Consider the following 17,410-nt stretch of genomic DNA (forward strand, 5'->3'; position numbering starts at 1 on the left):
ATAAAACGGCGACTTTTTGTCTCAATTTTTCTTCATACTTTAATCTTTTTAAATTACTTTAACACAAGCTGCATTAACTAAACCAACTAATCCAATAAATTAGTAATCCACATTTTAAATGATTCAAGTTTAACCATGATTTTATTTAAACAGCGATTCATTACCATTAAACTATCATTAAAAGTTATGAATTATTTATTTTACTTATTAACATTTCACAATCTTATATTCACTTGCATGCTCATTTAAATTTTACACATTTAACAACTAATATTATTGACAATTATTAACATGACACGATAATTCGACACAAATTCGTATAAATGTAATGAATTTGGCTCAAGCTTTACTGGATTTGGGGTTCATATCGGGTCGACGCAGAAAAATCCAATGAATTCGGGTTGGGTTTGGTTATTCTATAATTATAATTATTAAATTAAAAATATTATACTTAATATTACTACTATTATTTAGATTTAAATCGGGTTTGGGTTATTCTATAATTATAATTATTAAATTAAAAATGTTATAATTAATATTACTACTATTATTTAGATTTAAATCGGTTTTTCATGTTATAACAAACTTCAACTTTGTAATCGGGTAATCTCATGTTTTGGTCGTTATCGATTTATCATGTTGTGTCAAACTAATTTGTATAGTTACTTACGAAAAAGTGTTTTCAAATTTGATACTTCCTCTGTCGGCGAATAGTAGTCTCGTTTTGTCATTTTGGTCCGCCCACGAATAGGAGTCCCGGTTAATTATTTCTATAAACGGCAAAAGGCCCCGTATTCCACCAACTCGTTTAACTCACGTATCATATAAAACTAATATATACAAATATGACTCATATTACAATACTAACTTTCTCTCATCCACTTTTCTTAATATTTCTTAAAACCCTCGTAAAAAAGAAATGAGACTTCTATTTACGGACCACAATGAATATGTAGTCAAAATAAATTAGAATTGAAATATAATATTAATTTATAACAATGTTCCTCATATAAGCTCTAACTATAATTTTTAAATAACAAAATATTCATTAATTTATAATAATAACTATTAGTTAAAATAAGTTTTATTACTGAATAAGTAATAGTCAACAAACATTATTATATTATACTATAACTAAGTTCACTATTCAACAAAGTGAAAAATCATCTTTGTGGAATGTGTAGAGTGTAGACTGTAGACGGAAGTGGTGCAATAAACAATTGTTAACCAAAATTATTGTTCAACTAATAAAAGCTTAGAAGAAAAGAAAGGGAATGAAGCAATTATATGGAACGCTGCCGTTTTTGCACCACAGCATCCCCTGCTGTGTTTCCACCACAGCAGGGGTTCCATTCCCCGTATAAACACAGCATATTGAAATCTAATTAGAGATTTAAGAGGAAAATTAAGTATTTTATTGGTTCATTAAAAATTGATACTCCCGCCGTTCCATGTTACTCGCAGTTTTCATTTTAGACCGTAAATTTGGGATTGATTTTGTAGTGTAATTAAATTAGAATTTTAAGCGTAATGAGACATCACTTAATAAAGAAGCTCTTAACTTAATCTAACATATTAATTAAATGCATTAATTCTAACTTTAACTATAAATAATGCAATGAGTTTGTGATAAGCCAAAAAGAATAGTGCAAGTAACATGGGACGAAGGGAGTATTTTTAAAGAGGAAAATGTTATTTTCCCCTAATTAATTTTACATTGTATTGGAAAGTTAAGGGAAAAAAGTACTCCATCCATCCCGGATAATTCGTCCCACTTTGACCGGACACGGGTTTTAAGAAATCTAATGGAAAGTGAGTTGAAAAACTTGGTGGGATGTGGGTCCTACTTTTAAAGTATTAGTTTTATAATAAAATGTGAGTAGTAATGAGTTAGTGGAATATGGGGTCCACTACCAAAAATGGTAAAAGTGAAGTGAGACAAATTATGTGGGACGGAGGGAGTATGTTATTAGTTCCATCCCATGTTTTAAAAACCGGATCGGACTGGCCGGTTCGATCGGTCCAACCGCGAACCGGCAGGCAATCGGGTCCGGTTAAGCCATAAAAACCGCCATCAAGTTCACCCGCTTTAAACCAGTGAAACCGGCCGGCCGAACCTGTCGGACCGGGAACCGGTTTTCTTCAATTTCAAAATATCTTTTCAAAATTTGTTCTTGCATAGAGTCGAACCCATGACCTCTCCTCCAAATATCAGCACCTCCTCCACTCCACCACAAGGCCTTGATGGAATATAATGAACATTGATTATACACATACATTAAATTTTATACACCCAATTACCCATACTAATAAAATAATTATCTTAATTATATACTCTATAAATAATTTGTAATTATAGTATATATTAAATTATAATTATTATATCTTAACTTCTGATCATACTTACTAATAACTAAATTTTATCGTTAGTTATCAAGTTATCATTCATATTTTTTTGCATATTACTTATTAGTTATAGTTCATTATTTATTAAATATTATTTTTTAATGTATTTTATTTAAACTACCTAATATTCTTTTTAAATAATTTTATAATATTACTTCATCATATACACATTTTTGAAATAACATGAACTTTATCTACTTTTATACATATAGTATATATTTTCATCTACACTAATTAATAATTTATGTATTTAATTATATTTACTAATAAAAAATTATTCAATTTTAATATTTGAATACTATTTTTTTATTTACATTATATCTATAACTAATTATTTATATGGTTTAGTTATGAATTATATTTTATTATTTATTATATGTTTTGTGCATTATATATTTAATTTAATATATTTATAATAGTATAACGGTTCGACCAGTAGTTAAACCGGTCGGACCGGTTGAACCATGAACCAGTAGCTTCGCCGGTTCGCCGGCCGGTCCGATTTTTAAAACATTGGTTCCATCCTTTTTGATGATTACAAGTTCTTTCTTACTTTTTTCCCCTTCTCTGTTACTAATAATATGGACCACACATTCCATTAACACTAATTAGTAATTAAATTATTTATATTTTTTTCAGATAATATTTTTATGTAAATTTTATTTATTTACTATTTGTGTACATTTTTGGTTAAAATCTTGATAAATTTAGCATTGTTTATTCTATATTATGATGGTTGATTTTAGCAGATTATTAATTCATCGTTGAAGATATAACGACAAAAATGTTGAAAGTCACAAATTTTTTTATCAAAATTTTAATTATATAGGATAATTAATAAATGTACGAAAAATGTGATTTAAATAGTAATTTTTCAATATAGTTATGGGCTTTATGTCTATTGCAAACACAATGAAATCACTCAATTCAATTTCACTTTCACGGCCCAAAATTCATAATTCCATCCTCCCGCCTTTTCCCTGTCTTCAAAATGTTCAAATCTTTCAAAATTGAAAAACCCCCAATTTTTCATCTTCCTATATCTTCCCCCCTCCGCCGAATTTCTGCACACAATTCACACACACCGCCAATTTAATCTATACACACAGATCCACAGAAGCTGCATTACGTTTAGCTCCCAGCGATGGCGATCAAGAGGAAGTCCGAATCGGCGAAGAAGGATCCGGCGAAGAAACGAGCTGCTGCCGAATCAACTGCGGCGGCGGATGAGAAACCGATCAGTCCGGCTGAGGAGGAAGCCACGGCCCGATTTTTAGGCGAACCGGTCGCCGACGAGGAAGCTCGGAAACGGTGGCCGCATCGCTACCAGAAAAATCAGTCAACGGTACATTGCTTCTGTGTGTTGCTAATTGAGCTAGGTTATGTTTATAGATTTATGACTGTGCATATTTGTTCGTATCACATTTTGAGAATATACGGATTTTGCTTGTTCATGGTTTAGGAGTTTGCTGGATTTGGAATTGGCAGAGTATAATTGCAGTTACTTTGTTTCGAATAATAATTATACAAAAAACGCGAAAAGATAACATTTTTAATTCCAAACAAGTACAAGATGAGCTCAACTTAATGAGCTCAACTTATTTATTGTTATTAAACTTAAGTATTTACTGATTCAAATATTAGTATTAAAATTTCTTTTAATAATTCAGTATGTTATTTTGCTTGCGGATGGTTATCCAAATTTGTACTTGGTGTTTGAGTCGTAAAGCAGTTTCTGCTATTTTTATTCTCAAGAACTAGTATGTGTCATGGATTTCTCGCCCTAGAGATGTTGGTAACCCTCACATCAGTGTAAGCTGTATTGATACTACTATTGGGCTTCATTGATAATAATAGGAAATCGTCCAAGCAAAATGCCATTTTCTTCAAGCGGAGGTCGATGGACAGGTTTATTACTTGGATGATGAGGCTCATGTTAAGGTGAAATCTTAATCTTGTTCCTTTTGTCTGTTTAGCCCACATTATGATTTTAAACTGACTAATGAGAAAATTTGGTTGTTTAGGCTGAGGAAGGGAAGCAAGATTACATATGCAAGATTGTAGAGCTGTTCCAAGCTGTTGACGGGACACAAAATTTTTCAGCTCAGTGGTATTATAGAGCAGATGACACGGTGAGATGTTGTGAAATAAGTACTGTCAAAGTGTCAGTTAATAGTTATGAGATAGTTCCTGTTTTCTTTGGCAGGTTATTAAAACCTGCACTCACCTTATTGATAATCGGCAAGTATTCTTTTCGGAAGTGAAGGATGATAATCCACTTGATTGCCTTGTAAAGAAACTTAGAATCGTGCTTTTACCATTGAAGGTATGTGTGAATCCATTAAAGCTGTGCTATTTTCTCAACGTGATGTAGGGCCTGATTTTCTCTTGCATGGTTTTAGGTTGAAGATGAGGTAAAGGAAACACTTATGTCAACATGTGACTATTACTATGACAAAATGTACTTACTTCCGTACACTTCTTTTGTAAGCTTACCATCAGGTGTGTTTATCTTTTTTGATATGTTACAAACATATATTTTGTTTGGTGATGGTCTGTGGCTGAGGATTTATATTATGAGATGATTAGATAGGTTGTGCATTTCCATTTTCTTTCTCTGAATGCATTCTTTTTTTTGCAGAGAGTACTACTAACAGCAACGAATCTGGTTCTACTATCTCTAGTGATGCTGTTACAAGTGTATTTTCTGAGTTTGAAGGGCAAGGTGGTGAGAGAACCCTTTTGGATATGTACTCTGGATGTGGTGGAATGTCGACTGGGCTTTGCCTCGGTGCTAATAGTTGTGGTGTTAAACTTGTCACGGTAAGTTTGGTCTTGTTCACTTTTATGGACAAGTGTGTTTTAAGTAAAAAAATGCTCCAGATATCATGGATTGACTTGTTATATTTCAATGAACAGAAATGGGCTGTTGATCTGAACCCGTATGCCTGTGAAAGCCTGAAACTGAACCATCCTGAAACGCAGGTAATTATCAGTAAGCGTATTAGTGAATTCTATGATGTGTCAACATTGATCTTTTACTTTTACTCATCTTGTTATAATAGGTGAGAAATGAAAAGGCAGATGACTTTTTGTGCCTTCTCGTGGAGTGGGAGAAGCTTTGTGTATCCTATTTGTCTTCAGAAAACAAAGGCACGTCTAGTGAGCATGTCAAGGAAGAAGTTGAAGATGATGTCGAGGAAGAGGAAAATGACGATGAGGATGACTCTGAAGTATATGAAGTTGAAGAGATCTTGGCAGTTTGTTATGGAGACCCAAATGAAAAAAATTCCCCTGAGCTACATTTCAAGGTAAACTGAGTAATCATATAAGTCATGTTGCTCTAAGAACTTTATATTTTCCTATACAAATATAATGTTTTCTTTACATTTCATGAAATGGTTAATTAGTTACACTCCGTATGCATTAATTCATTTTTGTGTTGTATATGAATAGAAGGTTACCCTCAAGATGTTGAAATGAATTATTACTAATGTACTAATTTTAACATGTCTTCATTCATTAGTTTGAAGTATTTTGTGAACTATTTCAAATGTATAAATTGGTAAGTCCCTGTACCTAGTAATGCGAGTAAGATCGACAGTTATAGTTGTCCTTGTTGACTGATACCAAACTGTATTTGGGTTCCACCTACCAAGAACCCTATATTCACCGGTCTTAACATCTTAGGTTTTCTTAGGTTTGTGTTTTAGCTCTAATACTTTTTTATTTTCCAATTTTCTGCTTATCAGATACGTTGGAAGGGTTATGGCCCTGACCATGATACGTGGGAGCCCTTGGACGGTCTGAGGTATAAAAAGATGATCCTTGTTAATTTTGATTCACCTATTATTAGAACTTTTTTTTTTTGCATTTTTCATGTGTTTATATCAAGTCTTGTCTCGACAGTTCCTGCCCAGAAAAGCTGAAAGAATTTGTGCTAAAAGGCTACAAGCGTAGAATATTACCACTTCCTGTAAGTGTTTTGCAGTTAAGTACCAATGAAAAAATTAGATTGAACTTAATTGCAAATGAGCATTGTGTATGCAAAATGTAGGGAACTGTTGACGTCATATGTGGGGGTCCACCTTGTCAAGGCATAAGTGGCTTCAATAGGTTTAGGAACAAGAATGCACCACTCGAAGATCCGAAGAACAAACAACTTGTGGTGTTCATGGACATTGTGTCCCATCTTAAGCCAAAGTTTGTGTTGATGGAGAATGTCGTGGACCTTGTGAAGTTTGCAGGTGGCTTTCTCGGAAGATATGCAATGGGCTGCCTTGTGTCCATGGGCTATCAAGCGAGAATGGGAATGATGGCAGCCGGTGCATACGGCCTGCCTCAGTTCCGCATGCGTGTGTTCTTGTGGGGTGCACTTCCCACAGAGGTTATAATACTCTTTAATATCTTGATAAAAAAAAGTCTACTTCACTGAGCTAGCTTTGCTTATTTTTTCTGGTTTTGTCTTTCTGTTTCTGGCTGCAGAAATTACCTTCATACCCATTGCCAACCCATAACGTTGTTGTTCGAGGAGTTATTCCTCTTGAGTTTGAGGTATGGCATGCTAATTATGTGGGGAGTTTTAGTCTCCATTTTATATCTATTCTCTCTTCATCTTGGATGGCTTATTTTATTTATATTCTATCTGCAGCCCAATACAGTTGCATATGAAGAAGGGTCCAAAGTGGATCTAAAGAAGGCACTGGTTCTTGGCGATGCTTTGTCTGACCTCCCTCGTGTATGTAGAACTTGGCTGTCTCAGCCTATGATATGCTTAATCTCTTATAAATGCTTTGCTTAAACGGCTTGGATTTTCCTTCTTCAGGTTGAGAATGATGAGGAGCGTGATGAAATACCATACGAGTCTGAGCCTCAAACTGAATTCCAGCGCTTCATCAGGCAAAGAAGAGATGGTAAGCTCATAGCTTTTAGTTTACTGTTGAAGGCTGGCAAATTGCGTCTATGGACACTTTTCTCTTACCATTTTCGACTTTTTAGCCCAAATGTATTCTGTTCTTGGTGAGATCTGTAGCCACTAATCACTGATTATTGTCTTGTAAACTCTTGCATTTGTAATGCAGAAATGCCTGGTTACTTGAATGCCAAATCTGAGGTGATTGAACATTTGTTGTGTGATCATCGACCTCTCTGTCTAAATCAGGATGACTACGAGCGCGTTTGCCAAATACCTAAAAAGAAGGTAGAGCCTTCAACTCAGGACCTTCACAGATAACTAAGGAATTACATAAAATTGTCAGTTTTGAACTGTTATCTTTGTGCAGGGTGCAAACTTCAGAGATCTGCCAGGAGTGAGAGTTCGTCCGGACAACAAAGTCGAATGGGACCCTAATGTGGAGAGACAAAAAGTTTCTTCTGGGAAGCCTTTGGTACAATCTGCCTTCCAAATTCCTCATCTGTTTGTCTCATTTTATGCAGTATGCTAATTGACCTCTTAAATCTCCAGGTCCCTGATTACGCTATGACTTTCGTCAATGGAAGCTCGAGCAAGTACGTTACCTGAGTTTGATTTACACCTGGCCAAACATAAGTTCAACATAATGTATTCGTATGCTCACCTTTTGACTCTTGCAGGCCGTTTGGGCGTTTGTGGTGGGACGAAACAGTTCCTACCGTTGTCACTCGAGCAGAGCCTCATAATCAGGTAGCATTTCCAATTTTCCATTTTCTTTCTGTTACAATTTCACCAGTAGTTGCTGTGAGTTAGTATTAACTAAAAAGAAGAAACTCTTTCTAGGCAATCTTGCATCCTGACCAAGACAGAGTTCTCTCGATCCGTGAGAACGCACGACTGCAAGGCTTTCCCGATTACTACAAACTTCTCGGCCCTATAAAGGAGAGATACATACAAGTGGGGAACGCGGTGGCTGTGCCAGTGGCGCGAGCATTGGGGTTCTCGTTGGCTCTCGCGTTGAGGGGGTTGTCTCAAAATGAAGCAGTGATGAGCTTACCTGAAGATTATCCCATGATGAGTGATGTAGCTTCACCGGCTATTGACATGATATGATTCATTTTTTCCATCATTCAAAGCTGGTAAAAGTGATTGATTAACCTGTTGTACTATGAATTCAGTCAGAACATAATTTGTATTATAAGGATTCTTATTATTTACTTCAATGTACAACAATTTTATTTGGAAATAATATTCAATACTAAAAATAGCAAAACATTCAATACTATTATTCATAAGGGTCTGTGGCTTTTTAAATCAAAATTTTTTCCCGAATTCCATTTTTTCCCATGAACTGTGAGATTTGTTTTTAAAACCACAAACTTTCATTTCGTTAGGATTTTCCCCCGGCGGGTCAACGATGAAACCCGGGTTGTCTACATGTCAATTTTAATCCTATTTGTCACTAAATTAATTACTTGGATCCTATTTGGCACAAAAATACATACATTCACAATTATTACCTAACAAATGACAACTTTTGAATAAACAAAACACAAGTTTAACATTTTGAATTATGCTATTTGGGTCGGAAATGTGCTATTCGGGTCGGGTTGGGAAAATCCTAACGAAATGAAAGTTCAAAACAAATCTCATAGTTCATGGGAAAAACCAAAATTCGGGGAAAGATTTTGGTTTAAAAAGCCAAAAAACCATCTTCATAAATAGAAAACTACTATTAGTATTCATTAAATCATTCACTCAGTTTCATACTGTAATAATCTACCTATGCTTTCCCGCCATATTCAAAGCCTCTTCCAACTGTCGAAAACCTCTGCTAAAACCCTCCAAATCCTCCACTGCATCCTCCTCAAATCCTCCCTCGACTGCGATGAATACATCTTCTCCCAGCTCATGCTCTCCGCCGCCTCTTCCTCCCTCCGCCACGCCCGCCGCCTCTTCGACAGCTCCCCCATCGCGCCGCCGCCACTCTTCGCTTGGAACATGTTAATCAAGGCCTACTCCAAGAGCTCCACCCCAGAAGAAGCCGTGACCCTCTTTTCGGAATTGCTTCGAACACCTGGCGCGCTCAGACCCAACCAGTTCACATTCCCCTTCGTCGTCAAGGCCTGCGGCTCGGGATCGATGCTCGGAGCCGGTGGGTCGGTGCACTCCTTCGCTGTGAAGGCGGGATTCGCTTCCGATCCACACGTGAAGAATACCCTCTTGACGATGTATGCTGGTTTTGGGCTGATTGAGTTTGCGAGGAAGGTGTTCGATGAAATGCCTGAGAGAAGTGTGGTGTCTTGGAGCTCCATGATTGCCGCTTATGTTCATTGGTGCGACTTCTAATTTGTTTATGAATCTGATTTTATAAATTTGGAATTCATTAACATACTTTGATCTTTTTCAACATTTGCAGCAACCTTGAATTGGAGGCTTTGGGAGCATTCAAAGAGATGACAATGGCGAACGAGAACCCGAACTCGGTAACACTCATCACCCTTCTCTCCGCCTGCACCAACCTCCTCAACTCCAGGCTCTCAAAATCCATCCACGCACACATCCTCATCAACGCTATCAACCTAGACGTCGCGCTGGGAACGGCCCTTCTGAGCACGTACGCAAAATCCGGCCACATAGACGAAGCCCTCCGCGTATACAACTCCATCCCCCTCAAAAACCTGCAGTCTTACACAGTCATGATCTCATCTCTCGCAAACAACGGCCGCGGAGAAGAGGCCCTGTCCCTGTTCGCCCGAATGGAGCAATCCGGCCTGACACCCGACAGCGTGTCGTTCTCAGCTGCGCTCTCGGCCTGCAGCCACAGAGGGCTCGTAAGCAAGGGGAAGGAGCTTTTTGAGAAAATGGCGAATGTGTACAAAATCAGGCCGAGTGTGGAGCACTACGGGTGTATGGTTGATCTGTTGGGGCGAGGCGGGGAGACGGGAGAGGCGTATCGGGTTATCAAGAGCATGCCGATGGAGCCTAACTCGGTGATCTTGAGGAGTTACTTGAGTGCTTGTAAAGAGCATGGTTGTGTTCATGGTTTGGACGAGCGGTTGGTGGAGCGTTTGATCGAGCTCGAATCGGGGGTTGGAGCTAACTATGTGCTTGCTAGCTCTGTGTTGGTTGGAGGGATGGATGATATGAGAAGGGAGATGAAGAGGAAAGGTGTGGAGAAAGTTGCTGGTTTTAGTTGGGTGGAGGCTCTTCCTCTTGCTAATGAATTATAGTTTTGTATAAATTCCTTTCTTTCGTTTCTGTCAAGATGTCCATTTTTTATTTAATTATCACAATTAAAATGTTTTATTTCAATATATAGTGAAAAATCGTTTATCTCTCTTTGTTAAAATAGTTCAACTATATTTTTCCTCCCTGATTTAATAGAGTCATCAACTCTACGTAAAATCTCGTGACATTAAAAAATGTGGCCTACAGATGGGCTAATTGTAAATTCTTTTTATTTTGTATATTTGTCTGGGATTATTTATTGTGGAAGAATCTTGAATAAATATTGTAATTCAATTTTTTTCAACTAGAGGGATTAGTAGTAAGAATAAAGAAAAATGTGTACATGTCAATATGTCATAATGCGCACAATTTTTAAATTCAATTCAATTAACTTATTAAAACTTTGTTTAGATATATTATTCTATAGCAATACAAAAATGGTTTGGAAAATTTGTGACATATTTACTTGATTTCAAGCTTGATTTAAAATTACTACTCCCTCCGTTCCACAGTGGAGTAATAGAGTAACATTTTGGTATGTTTCATTGTAATAGAGTCATTTCCTTTTTTAGTAAATGTCAACACATTTTTCTACACATACATAACCTCTCTTACTTTTTTCTCTTTTCATCTCTCTACCATTTTCATTTTCCACTTTATTCTCCCTTTATTTAACCCACCTAACACAAATTTTCTTAATTTTCGTGCCGAAAAGAAACGTTTTCGTACTTTATTCTCCCTTTATTTAACTCACCTAACACAAGTTTTCTTAATCCCCGTGCCGAAAAGAAACGCCTTAATACTTTATTCTCTCTTTATTTAACTCACCTAACACAATTTTTCTTAATCTCCGTGCCGAAAAGAAACGCCTTCATTTTTATGGAACGGAGAGAGTATTATACAACATTCAATAAAAATTTGTTTTTTAAAAATATATAGATATTTTATTTAAAATTTGTTGTTGTGGAATGATTAGTATGTAAATAAATTACCTATTTAAAAATATTTTCAAATGTAAAATATCAAAAAAGTTTGATTATATATTTACAGTTTATTTACATTTATCAGTCATGATATATTGGGTGCGAAATATTTGAAGAGAATTTCTTAAAGAAAATATTATTCAAAATAAAACCGAATCAAATCCTACATATGGCGCGTAGAATAAATAAAAAAGTGACAAAACCTTCACCAATTGAACAAATCACCAAATAAGATATCAAAACTACGAAGATAAGTACTCCACTAAACAATAATTACAAAAATATATCCTCGACCTATTAGGAAACGAATTAAACAACTAATCGAATCCGAATAGATTAGAACTATTCACATTATATAGACGCACACGCATGTAAAGAAATTTACAACTAAAAAAAATAAAAATTTGAATTTCACTATAGTGATTGATGGATATATTCACAGCCGTTCTTGTAGGGTTCGTTGTCGGAGTGGTGATGATGGCTTGTGCTTTATTTTGCAGTGGAGTGATACCGCTCGACGACAACAATAACAACAACAACGTAGAGCAGCCTCAGCCGAATGTGGCTCGGATCACTATAGTCCGCCCCATGCCGCCCGAGGCCGCAGTACAAGTGAAGGTCGAGAAAATTATCTACGATGAATGCACCGACGAGGGTTCGATAGACGGCGGCTGCTCTATTTGCCTAGAAAAATACCGTGGCAAAGAGCTAAGCGCCACTATTGATGCCTGCAGCCACCACTTCCATGCCCAGTGCATCGAGTCGTGGCTGGAGAAAAACGACAATTGTCCCCTTTGTCGGCATCATCTCGTTTGAAGCATGATCGGGTTCATTAATTACTTATTTCGTAATTTTTATTATTAGTTTTTTTTAGGAATAATTTTGAAGTAGGTAATTCATAATTGTTTTTTTTAGTGAATTCAAATTTTTGTTTATTTGGTGATATAATGTTTTTATTTTAATGATCTTTAATGTTATTGTCACACTAGTGTTTCACGATTAAATTGAATGTATTTGAAATACTTATGATTGAATTTTTTTCCTAATTAGTAGATTCTAAATTTTGGAGAGAAAAGAAACTTAACCGAGTGCAAATAAATAAATCAAAATATCCAAAAAATTCAAATTTTCAATTATCATTGATTAGAGAAATATAATTTAAATAAAATACTGTGTTATAATACTTATAATAAAATAAAATAATGCCTACATAAATATAATTCAGATTTTTTTGATCTAAACGAAATCAATCAGAACCTACTAAACGAATATCCATATAAATTCATGTCATATATGCTCTGTTATAGATTTGATAAAATTTTAATAGATTGGATATAAAAAGATTGGGATAGATTTCAACTAGATACTACTATAAATCTATAATTATTAATTAACCCTTATTATTATAAAATAGCAACATTAAGAATAATGATAATAACACCATATATATGCTTACATAGCCCTACTTTCATTGGAAACTAAATAAGTAAATAATTAATTGACTTGGAATAGGAAAGAATTACAATTGTATCATATATAATTAAATAGTATATTTACATAAGAAACTCTCATATCTTAACAATGGTTAGCTTTTGGGTTGTGATTGCGATCGCAGCTATTGTTTTTGTTGTGATATGGATACTCGACGACGATGACCCTCCTCGTCACGAAGGAGACAAGGCCGAGCTACACGAGAAGCTCGAGAAAATTGAGCACGACGTCGTTGGCAGCGATGGGAGTTTGAGCGAAGCCGGATGCACCATTTGCCTAGAAGGGTACGTCGCGTGGGAGCGACGCGCCACAATCAACACGTGCGGCCATCGCTTCCACGCGCACTGCATCGAGGCGTGGCTGCGGGAGAACAACACTTGTCCGCTTTGCCGGCATCATCTTGTCTGAAGCTTGATCGAGTTGATTAATTGGGTACAATATGTATGTAGTAATTGTGGAGGAATATTGAAGTAGATGTTGTAATTAATTTTTTTTTACTTTAAATTGAAAATTAGGGTAATTTGGTTTATTTGGTAACATGATCTTTCTAGTCACGCTAGTGATTTATAAGTTTTATTTTTTAAAAATAATTCTTTATTAGGAGTACAAAAAAGTTAATGATATATACCCGAACTAATTCAAATCGTGGTGCATATTTTATTTTTTAAAATCAAGAAAATTTGAAAATTCAAATTATCATTTTCAATATTTCTGACCCATATATGTTTTTTTAATCGTTTAATTTCAAGGTGTAGAAAATTGATTGTTGAAAGGGCGAAGGTTGATCGTTTTAGGTTGTATCCGAGTTTTATTTCAGTCCAAAATAAAGAAAACGTCTATCAAAAATAGCATGAAATTAAATGGACTAGTTCGAAATTGGATGAACCGGCTTGATTAACATCTCTTATTGAAATGTAATATAACACTATCATTTTCAAATTCAAATAATTAACATTCTTGTGAAATTAATAAGGATGGAGCAGTTTGTATAACTCTTTTGCCCTTTCAACTTTTCTTCCCCTCGATTCATTTAGAGCATCTCCAATCTCTTTAGGCCAATCACAGGCTAGCCACTCTCTCTCTCTGCCACGTCATCAGCACTAAAATTCTACCTGTCACATCATCATTTTACTCAAATAGGCTAGCCTAAGGCCAACCACAGGCTAGCCGCAATAAAAATAATTCAAAAACAACTACATTTACGAATTAAACACAAAATACGGAATTAAATTTACGACACATGTACGGGAAAAATTTGTTAATCTTATTTAAATAAAAAAAGTATATTAACTAAAAATAAAAAAAAATACATAATAAAAAAAATCCAGGCTTTCACACACGAGCCACCGCCCCAATCTACTCCTCACTAATTTATTAAAAAAATACATTAAAAAATGCAATAATTTTATATAAATTAAAAAAAGGTCCATCCAAAAAAAAGTTACATAATTAAAAAAAATACATTAAAAATGCAACAAAAAATTCATTAAAAAATACATTAAAAAAAAATACAACCGGCTAACCGAAATTGAGCCTACAATGGCGGCTAGCGGGATTGGCCAGCGGTCGGCTAGCGCCCGCAAATTGGCTAGAGCTCGCCGATCGGCTAGCCAAAATGCCGCTGACCGGTTCCAATGGTTCGGCTAGCTGACCGACTAGCGATGCGAATCGATTAGCCGGTGGGCTAGCCGCTATTGGAGATGCTCTTATAATAGCCTTAAATCATGCATGTGTAATGGGCCTTAAAATGGAAATACAGTTAAATACCGATAGCCCAATAATTGAAATAGGCGATAATATATGTAGTAATAAATAATTGAATTTCCACGTGACAGGATAACAATCTTATCCGATGTGGATATATAATTTAAATATCCTAGTTTGGACTTAATTGTGCTAGCGACATCAATATTATTTATTTTAGTTCTAAATCAAGTATAATTAGTACTCCTATAATTTCAAAATTATGGGACGGTCTATAAGAAATTTGAATATTAAATTCATAATTTTACTAATGGTTTTCGAATTATGTAGAATTTAAAATAATTATCACTACAATTTTTTAAAATTTGCACAATTTTTGTAAGTACTTCTAATTGAAGAAATAGTTTAGAGGCAAAGAGTCATTCAATTTCTCCTTAGCTCAGAAATGCTTCTGCAAACAACCGTTTCCTCCGCCGCATCCGTCGCCTACGCCTCGCCGTTTGGCTGCCGGCACTGCTACACCACCAAAAACCCCCCTTCACTCTCCCTCACCAAAACCCCCTTCTTACCGCTTCTCGATCGACGATTTCATCTCTGCGGCAAATCGTCGAACACTTGGCGCTATGACAGTAACGGTAATCGAAGATCGATTGCTCCATCTGCCACTTTGCTGGAGGCCCCAGTTTTGTGGGCCGGCCGCCTCTGCATTTTCTATGCTCTGTTGAAAGCTGGGCTTGCTGGATCTCCCGATAATCCCATCGTTTCAGGTACTTCCCCCCCCTCTCTCTGTGAAAAGAAGGTATTTTGTGTTGGTCGAAGAAAGACTTGACCTTTATTGTATTTCTTGGTAGATATGGAAAGTGGAGGTCTGGATTTGGGGTTCTCTAAGTGGTTTGGGGAGCTGAGCAAACCAGGTTTGTGCTTCTCTTATTTCTTTGGACAATTTCTTCATTACTTTCTTTCTTTAGAGTTATCATTTCATTTGCTGAAATTCCTCACTGCTGAACAGTTTGATCAAGCTTTGAAAAAAGTGAAATGTTTGCCAATTTCATTTGATTTGGCTCAACTTGTCGATATATAACTTGTTGTTTAAAGATTGTAACTGTAGATTTAATGGATAACTACAGATTTTTTTTTTTAGCTCCCTTCAGAAATGCTTGCAAAGATTTCTTTAATCATCTTACCTGTCTTGATATGTAACTATAGATTTTTCAGTATTGTTTTTAGCCTCAGTGGAATTTGTTAACATAACCCATGTACTTGTATGATGGCCTTAAATTAAATGCTGTTCGGTTCTTGAAATGTCGATCTTGATGATGAGTTCTTCGTTATTATCATCTTCTTCAAAACATTCGATTAGTATTGTTTTATACGACATTGAGCCACACTATGCTTTAAATACAATTGGTATCATCTTCTTTAGAAACATTCGATTAATGTTTATTGAGCTCAGTTTAATGGCTTCGTTTGAGTAAACCAGTCTTGTTTGGTTTTGATGTTAGTATCTTGTGGGGTCTGTAAAATGTAGCCTGTAGCTGTTAGCAATGAGCTGGGTTTGGTTAATTGCAGTATTTACATGACGAAATAAAGAGATACTAGTAACCAGAAGTTCCGATTTGGTTCCTATTAGACAGAGGGGGATACATACAATTAGAATCAGCATAAAAGGATGAAAATTAGTACACTTGTTTTGGAAAAGTATTTATGCAAGGTCTGAGCTATGGGCTTGACATACAAGGTGTGGTGTGAGTTCGTACTGATGAGTAATGACGTTTCACTCACACTTCACGGACAAGCTCACCCACTCTGCCATGTTCTAGTAGCATAGTTTGTTGGTTGCTATTATTCGAATGTTCCGAGCTAAGGGATCCACTTGTGTCAACTATAAATAGAAAAGGAGGCAGCTGAAAGAAGAAAACTTGTGGGCAAATGGCATCCCACGACGAAAGGCACCCTTAGGCGCAATTACAGAGTGCCCTCGAAAACTGAGGGAAGGCGTCTGCTTAAAGCAATTGCATCCGTGTTGTCGGATGATGATCAGTTCAGAGATGCCACGTCACACAAGGTAATCTAACACTAACCACTAGGCTCTGTGATTGTCGTTGTCCCAAAACTTGTCTATTGATTCTTTCCTCTAATCTTTTTGTAATCTCTATCCTCCAGGGCTGTCAGATTAGGAGGGAAACTGCTCACGGAGAGAGCGTCTGTTGCAACAACGTGCGCGCCTTGTTTGACGAGCTTCCTACGCCACATCTGACTGTGGAAATCACACCATTTCCAGCAGGGCCCCTTTCCGAAAACGATTACTCGAAGGCTGAGAGGCTAGAAAGGGTGCTCAGATCTGGCCCTTCTGTTTGAATATCTGTATTTAAAACTTTTTCTTGTATGGATCCTTTAATTTGTACATATTTAGACTACTGTGGGGACTAAAAACTTCTGTGTTTGATGCATTTAATGAAACTTTCTTGAATTTACAGAGGATTTTTCACCCCATTTTACCCTTTGAGAAGTCATTTTGCATCAATTAATGATACCAAAGCACTAAATTAAAATCAGAGATGAACTGCTTGCTTAATGAGATTTACAAATTAGAACAATAGAGCTTGAGCATATGAACGTTAGCAGGGGGAATTCCACAAAATTTTAATAAAAATGAGTGTCCTATTATCTAAGCTAGCCCAAA

General features: G+C 36.0%; 5 protein-coding genes across 5 annotated transcripts; all 5 read left to right on the forward strand.

Moving 5' to 3' along the window:
• The first annotated feature begins 3,442 nt into the window (after window positions 1-3,442).
• LOC125187151 (DNA (cytosine-5)-methyltransferase CMT3-like) lies at window positions 3,443-8,606 on the forward strand. Its single transcript, XM_048083683.1, has 19 exons — window positions 3,443-3,751; window positions 4,264-4,347; window positions 4,431-4,538; window positions 4,613-4,732; window positions 4,809-4,908; window positions 5,048-5,229; window positions 5,326-5,391; window positions 5,472-5,717; window positions 6,159-6,217; window positions 6,316-6,382; window positions 6,464-6,793; window positions 6,892-6,960; window positions 7,058-7,144; window positions 7,232-7,319; window positions 7,488-7,606; window positions 7,689-7,793; window positions 7,871-7,914; window positions 7,999-8,068; window positions 8,162-8,606. The coding sequence occupies exons 1-19, from the start codon at window positions 3,551-3,553 to the stop codon at window positions 8,429-8,431; spliced, it is 2,415 nt and encodes an 804-aa protein (XP_047939640.1). The 5' UTR covers window positions 3,443-3,550; the 3' UTR covers window positions 8,432-8,606.
• Window positions 8,607-8,735: 129 nt separating this feature from the next.
• On the forward strand, window positions 8,736-10,639 carry LOC125190064 (pentatricopeptide repeat-containing protein At2g36730-like). The gene is made up of 3 exons (XM_048087261.1): window positions 8,736-8,757; window positions 9,081-9,654; window positions 9,738-10,639. The coding sequence occupies exons 1-3, from the start codon at window positions 8,736-8,738 to the stop codon at window positions 10,549-10,551; spliced, it is 1,410 nt and encodes a 469-aa protein (XP_047943218.1). The 3' UTR covers window positions 10,552-10,639.
• A 1,319-nt stretch (window positions 10,640-11,958) lies between these two features.
• Window positions 11,959-12,348, forward strand: LOC125190065 (RING-H2 finger protein ATL78-like). The gene has a single exon (XM_048087262.1). It carries the CDS (start codon window positions 11,959-11,961, stop codon window positions 12,346-12,348), a length of 390 nt encoding a protein of 129 aa, XP_047943219.1.
• Window positions 12,349-13,113: 765 nt separating this feature from the next.
• On the forward strand, window positions 13,114-13,431 carry LOC125190066 (E3 ubiquitin-protein ligase Os06g0535400-like). Its single transcript, XM_048087263.1, has one exon. It carries the CDS (start codon window positions 13,114-13,116, stop codon window positions 13,429-13,431), a length of 318 nt encoding a protein of 105 aa, XP_047943220.1.
• Window positions 13,432-15,083: 1,652 nt separating this feature from the next.
• LOC125188843 lies at window positions 15,084-17,201 on the forward strand. The gene is made up of 4 exons (XM_048085906.1): window positions 15,084-15,494; window positions 15,579-15,641; window positions 16,620-16,792; window positions 16,891-17,201. The coding sequence occupies exons 1-4, from the start codon at window positions 15,173-15,175 to the stop codon at window positions 17,083-17,085; spliced, it is 753 nt and encodes a 250-aa protein (XP_047941863.1). The 5' UTR covers window positions 15,084-15,172; the 3' UTR covers window positions 17,086-17,201.
• The last annotated feature ends 209 nt before the right edge of the window (window positions 17,202-17,410 follow it).

The sequence above is a fragment of the Salvia hispanica genome, chromosome 5, assembly GCF_023119035.1.
Source record: "Salvia hispanica cultivar TCC Black 2014 chromosome 5, UniMelb_Shisp_WGS_1.0, whole genome shotgun sequence".
NCBI classification, from domain to species: Eukaryota; Viridiplantae; Streptophyta; class Magnoliopsida; order Lamiales; family Lamiaceae; genus Salvia; species Salvia hispanica.

Excerpts from the sequence above, each read along its gene's own strand:
- LOC125187151 (XM_048083683.1), top strand. The coding sequence starts at position 3,551 with ATGGCGATCAAGAGGAAGTCCGAATCGGCGAAGAAGGATCCGGCGAAG. Across the intron at positions 6,383-6,463 it reads GTAGAATATTACCACTTCCT|GGAACTGTTGACGTCATATG; the intron begins GTAAGTGTTTTG and ends TGCAAAATGTAG. Across the intron at positions 7,915-7,998 it reads GTCAATGGAAGCTCGAGCAA|GCCGTTTGGGCGTTTGTGGT; the intron begins GTACGTTACCTG and ends TGACTCTTGCAG.
- LOC125188843 (XM_048085906.1), top strand. The coding sequence starts at position 15,173 with ATGCTTCTGCAAACAACCGTTTCCTCCGCCGCATCCGTCGCCTACGCC. Across the intron at positions 15,642-16,619 it reads TGGGGAGCTGAGCAAACCAG|AAAAGGAGGCAGCTGAAAGA; the intron begins GTTTGTGCTTCT and ends AACTATAAATAG. Across the intron at positions 16,793-16,890 it reads GAGATGCCACGTCACACAAG|GGCTGTCAGATTAGGAGGGA; the intron begins GTAATCTAACAC and ends TCTATCCTCCAG.
- LOC125190066 (XM_048087263.1), top strand. The coding sequence starts at position 13,114 with ATGGTTAGCTTTTGGGTTGTGATTGCGATCGCAGCTATTGTTTTTGTT.
- LOC125190065 (XM_048087262.1), top strand. The coding sequence starts at position 11,959 with ATGGATATATTCACAGCCGTTCTTGTAGGGTTCGTTGTCGGAGTGGTG.
- LOC125190064 (XM_048087261.1), top strand. The coding sequence starts at position 8,736 with ATGAAACCCGGGTTGTCTACAT. Across the intron at positions 8,758-9,080 it reads GAAACCCGGGTTGTCTACAT|TTTCATACTGTAATAATCTA; the intron begins GTCAATTTTAAT and ends TCATTCACTCAG. Across the intron at positions 9,655-9,737 it reads ATTGCCGCTTATGTTCATTG|CAACCTTGAATTGGAGGCTT; the intron begins GTGCGACTTCTA and ends CAACATTTGCAG.